At 38.2% G+C, this 5,474-nt stretch overlaps 1 protein-coding gene across 1 annotated transcript; it reads left to right on the top strand.

Annotated features, from left to right (window-relative positions):
- The first annotated feature begins 1,384 nt into the window (after positions 1-1,384).
- Positions 1,385-5,459, top strand: LOC118734537 (mediator of RNA polymerase II transcription subunit 15-like). Its single transcript, XM_036464255.1, has 6 exons — positions 1,385-1,396; positions 1,455-1,816; positions 1,879-2,863; positions 2,958-3,379; positions 4,876-5,093; positions 5,159-5,459. The coding sequence occupies exons 1-6, from the start codon at positions 1,385-1,387 to the stop codon at positions 5,377-5,379; spliced, it is 2,220 nt and encodes a 739-aa protein (XP_036320148.1). The 3' UTR covers positions 5,380-5,459.
- Positions 5,460-5,474: the final 15 nt, after the last annotated feature.

Raw genomic sequence — 5,474 nt, 5'->3', positions numbered from 1 at the left:
TGACAATTCTCAAGTAAAAGTAAACGCTTTAGAAACTTAAGATGCGATGAAATTTGTTTATATCCGCTTTTTAACATTTTCGCAATTAATTCTTTTGATAAATCATGTATTTTGCAACTTAACAATAAAACCACGTTTCCTGTCGAAACACTGAATATTGAGAAAATTTTCTATTTTACAGTTTATTTTATCCTCGCACTCTGCCTGTTGTTGGTCTTTAGTTCTAAATCTATCCCAATGTGGTGAAGTCCGATCACTGGCGCAGAGGTGTACAAAAGAAACATCGATAGTCGCCATCACTGCAGCGGCTCCAAATTAGGTTTGCGCAATTTTATTGTGTAGTAATTTCCACAATATTGACCTTACAAATCTCGGGTTGCGCAATGATAGAGGCCCTATAAGTTTGTTTTTCATTATGCAAATAAGCATATGGATTCTGTTTTTGTTAAAGCAAGTAACAATTTTTTTTATGACTATCAATTTAATTATAAAATTTTATTTATTGCTTGTTTTTCAAATAAAAGTTTAAAAAATAATACTTGATACTTTTTCTGCTTGGCAACTGATACCAAAGAACGTAGACGTAGAACGTCTTTTGCCCTAGTGCGTGTTTTGATTGGATTAAAAGAGAAGGGACGCCCCTGTTGCGGACTTTTGCCACAATTATAACGAGTTGTCCCTTCTCGTTATCTACGTTCTTTGCCATTAGTCACACCCAAGTTTGAGTGATCTACAAGTTACAAGCGTTCTCAGCATTTAACAGTTCATTATCATGTACGGTGTAATATAACAAATTATACACTGAACTATGATAATCTGTACTAATATCTATAATAATAGACAATAATTTGCAATATTTTTCACTTTTGCAATTAGTTTCGGGCACTATTACACAGCCATGACTTGCTCTACTCTGCCATAGTACGGTTGTTGCTCCCTTTCATACCACAGTAATTTTGTATACAACTCTGAATCAACAAAATTCATGCTCCTTCTCATTAACAACCCTACTCAGAATTAACCCCTGAGGATACTCAAAAAGTAATAAACTGTATATACTGTGCCTAAAAAAGCAAACCTGGGAAATGGAAGAGGAAGAAAAGGAAACGGATAAATTTGATTAGCAAAGCAAAAAGCAAACAAAAATGTCACGAATACCATCAAAAGATAAGTCCTGAAAAAAGGATCATGAAAAAGGAGAAAGCCAATCCAAGAAGAATTTTTCACCGAGCATACATTTTCTTGTAAGAAAAAACAGTAAAAAAATTCTTATTGGTGAACGAATAAATAAAAAAAAACTATACGTATTAAACATTCGTTTAACAAAATAAAGGAAGAAGTGACTGAAATTGTTCTCTGAAGCTACGCTCTCCCATTTATAAAGATGAATAATCTGGTTAGTAGTAATGCAAGTTCCGACAACTGTGTGTATTAATTAGCTCCAAATTTTTTAGGATCATGTTAAAAATTTTTATCCGGAAAACTACAAGTTAGATCTATCAGAGACAATGAAAGCCGCCCTTTCGAAAGGCCCAGGAGGAGTAAGTGTTGGTGGGCTTGGTAGTGGGGTTGGTGGTGGCTCGGCTGTTGCCAGCGGCAGTGGTGGTGCTCATGGAATGGGCACAACAGTGTCCCATGGCGATTTGCAGACTGGCAGCAATTCTGCAATTCCTGGTGTTGGATATGTTACGGAAAAGCTGTACATGCTATTGCAGCTATACTTGCAAAATAAAGGATGGAATCCCAGTGCTGAATTATTACAATGTTTCACGGATTTAAAAGACAACGCTATGCTGCCTAGCGCAGCCTATTTGCAGTAAGTAGAGATTAAAGAACATTCGTTTTGGAGGTTTTGTTACTGTTTTTTTGTTCTCTCAGGGTTCTTGCCAATCGCCTAACATTAGACGCACAAGGACGGTTGATACTACGTGAAAATGGCAAAATTGTACTACCATTTGAACATTTTGCTAATGCTGTAATGCTTAAACACATGTCTGGACCACATGGGTTACATTTAAGTGTTGAAGCCACTGTGCGCGCTGTCATCGAATCATACACCATAGGTCGAGAAAATTTTGGCATGGAAAAAGAATTTATTATTGAAGTAGTGCAGTCTTGCCCTAGCCCAGCATGTCGCTATTATAAAAACCATCTAGGATTGTCGCCATTACCCTTTATGGAGCAGCAATTTCCCGGAGTTAATCCGGCAGACTTCCTACAACATTTACCACACTTGCCTCCACCACCGCCACCACCTCATTCAATGGTGACCGGATCAGCAAACAGTGGTGTGCAGTCATCAGGATCTGGAAGCTCCGGAGGGAGTAGTAGCAATGTTGGTTCTAACAGTGGCAGTTCAGTAAGCAGTGGAGGAGAAGTCGATTTAACAAAAAGTTCGCCAGCTTCACATGCGTCAACTCCCAAGGTACCTGTGGTGCCACCACAGTTACAAATGCTCACTAAGCAGCAGCAAAACAGTATACAATCTCAGTTGTCGCAGCTTAGTGCTGCTGCAGCCGCCGCTGCACACCATCAGCAGCAACAACAACAAGCAGCTGCCGCTGCTGCTGCGGCCGCTGCTGCAGCTGCAGCCAAGCAACAACAGCAACAACAGGCTCAGGCACAGGCACAGGCTCAAGCAGCAGCTGTGGCTCAGCAACAACAGCAACAGCAATTGACAGCAGCACTTTTACAGCAGCAACAGAGCCGGGCACTGGCTCAACAAAGCTTGGAAAAATTCAACAATTTGAGTGCTTTGGAAAAACAGCGAGTGCTACAACAGTTAGACCCTAAACATTTTGATCCAATGGTGGTGGCTGCGGCTGCCGCTAATTTACAACTGCAAGGAATCAATGATTTTAGGGTACGTCCATTTGCAAAATCAAATATTTACCAATTTCTGTATTTTAATATTTTTTTTTATAATTAAATATTGTGCTAATATATCCATTCTGTAGGTAGCCGCAATTGCTGCCGCAGCTGCACAAGCCGCTGGAAGTTCTTCTATGGTATCTAATGCTGCAGCCGCTTCTGCAATTGCCACTAGTACTGGCATGAATAGCAACAATAATAATTTGGTTGGAAGTGGAACTAGCAGCAGTGGTGTGGGAAACTGTAGCAGCCCAGCTGTTTTGCCATCAACTAGTACTAACTTAAGCACCAGTGCCAGTAGCGGTGGCGGAGGACACAGTTCTGCTGGTAATCCTGGCAACACCAGCATCATGGGTATTAGCGGCAACACTAACAGCAGCAATGTCCATCATAACCATCAGCTGCCCCCACCATCGCAATCACCTAGTGCTCATTCCAGCCACTCTGCATCATCGTCTTCATCACATTCAACTGAACAAATGGTGCAAAAAAATGTTGAGCTTTTGCGGTAAGATAAAAATATATAGCAGTAGCAGAATTAGCCCATTTTTATATCGACGTATATCGACGACTGAGTGGAAGATCAACCGATCTCTCTCGGCAGCAGGTTCGAAAACGCCCCACCCCAGAAAACTTTTCAAGAATTCTCTACTTCAAAATTTGTGTGAATTTCAGAATTTGATTGAAAAACGCCCTATCTCAGAATTTATTTCAAAAACGACCTATCTCAACTGAAACTATGTTGAGATAGGGCGTTTTTGAACCGAATTCTGAAATAAGGCGGTCCTCAAGAAAATTCAACGGTACGGCGTTCTTCAACAAAATTCCGTAGTAGGGCGTTCTTGAAAAATTTTCTGAGATACGGCGTTTTCGAACTGGCTGCCGAGGTGGATCGATCTTCCACTCAGCCGTCGATATGCGGTCAACATATCGTCACCTGAAATGCAAAATCACGTATCATCATCGTCACTGAAATGGAAAAAGTCGTCACTTTTTTTTCATAAAACGATATGGGGAATTGTAATTTGATGAAATCTATCTTTATATAACAATCAAAATGTGAATTTTGAATTTTTTATAAGTTACGACTTTTTGCAGTTCAGTGACGATGATGATACGTTATTTTGCATTTCCAGTGACGGTATGTAATTCCTTAAATTTTTTTGTTATATACATACATATGTACATATTCATTGTATACTTACGGACATATAGCTGCGAGTAAAATAATAGCAGGGTAATTCCATAGTGACGGGTGTGATCTAGGGCTTTTTAAATTATTCGAATAATTCGATTATGAATGTTACTATTCGAATAGTTGATTCCCTTTAATTTAAGAATCGAAATTTTGATAAACATTTTTTTAAGTTTAATTTATGTGAACTTTGTGCAAGCTTTGTAACTTTTAACCGACTTTACAAAAAGGAAAAAAGGTATGCAGTTCATCGGAATATTTTTTGATGTATGTTACCGCATCACCTGAACCACGTTAACCGATTTCTAAAATTCTTTTTTTAAAAGAAACGTGCTACCTCACAAGTGGTCGCATCCTTATTTGGTTTAAATCCGACCAATAGATCATGAAGAAATTAGCGATAATTTTAAATTGAAGTCGGTTTTATTTTTTGCTTAAAAATTACTTGTATTTATGCGGTTTCTGATAAAGATCGACCCATATTTTAAATGGAAATTAATAAAATAAATAAACATAAGTTACAAGCAGCATCATTTTGAATTTTACTGCTATTATTTTACTCGAAACTATGACTCTTGACATATTCGGGTTTTGTGAATATCCGGTCATTAAAATTTCTCAGGAAAAAATCATAAAATTAACGGATATCTCGATAACAAAATGAACGGATATTAACCGGATTTTCGAATCTAAAAATAACAATTCTTTGTGGATTAATCATTTGTGCTACTCTTATTATTTATTTTGAAAGTCGATAGATTCAAAAGAACGGATATTAACCGTATATGTAAAAATGATAATCTTTGCAGTTCCAATTTGGAATCGATTGAATCTAATAAAGACTTGCTTGCCTTGCATAATGGCGCCTGGACTGTGCCAGATAATAATCGTGAACCTTTACCAGTAGGCCAAGACAAAATAGTACGCATTTTTGCAGAACTGATGCGGAACATGGCACGCATGAAGACTTATATACGCCCATCAATGTGTAAACCGTATGGCAAGCAGAGCGAAAGCTTACAAAAAAGTGAGGCTTCTGTTAATAATTTACTACGAAATTATTTATATTCATGCATTACTCCAACTTTCTAGCACTTTTAGACACAATTCAAATTGTACAAACCCTACGTAATTGTTTGCCAGCACCACATATTCCGGTATCTTCGTGGAAGAGTGAGAGTGAAGGCAACGCTGGATTAATAACTTCTAACAGTGGTGCGGTAGGTAATTCCGGTACTAACATAATGAGTGGATCTGTTAGTGTTGGTGGTGGTGTAATGGTTTCAAATCGAGTGGAGAATTTGACCAATTGAATGTAAGCAAATAGTTTTAGTTTTCTCGTTGTTCATCTATAAGTCTGTTCCAGGTACTTCAGTATTTTGCAAGAAGGCTGTTCCCGTACGACACC

The sequence above is a fragment of the Rhagoletis pomonella genome, unplaced genomic scaffold (assembly GCF_013731165.1).
Source record: "Rhagoletis pomonella isolate Grant_MI unplaced genomic scaffold, Rhpom_1.0 Rhpom_scaffold_00002, whole genome shotgun sequence".
In the NCBI taxonomy this organism is placed as follows: Eukaryota; Metazoa; Arthropoda; class Insecta; order Diptera; family Tephritidae; genus Rhagoletis; species Rhagoletis pomonella.
This window is presented reverse-complemented; position numbering and strand designations above follow the sequence as displayed.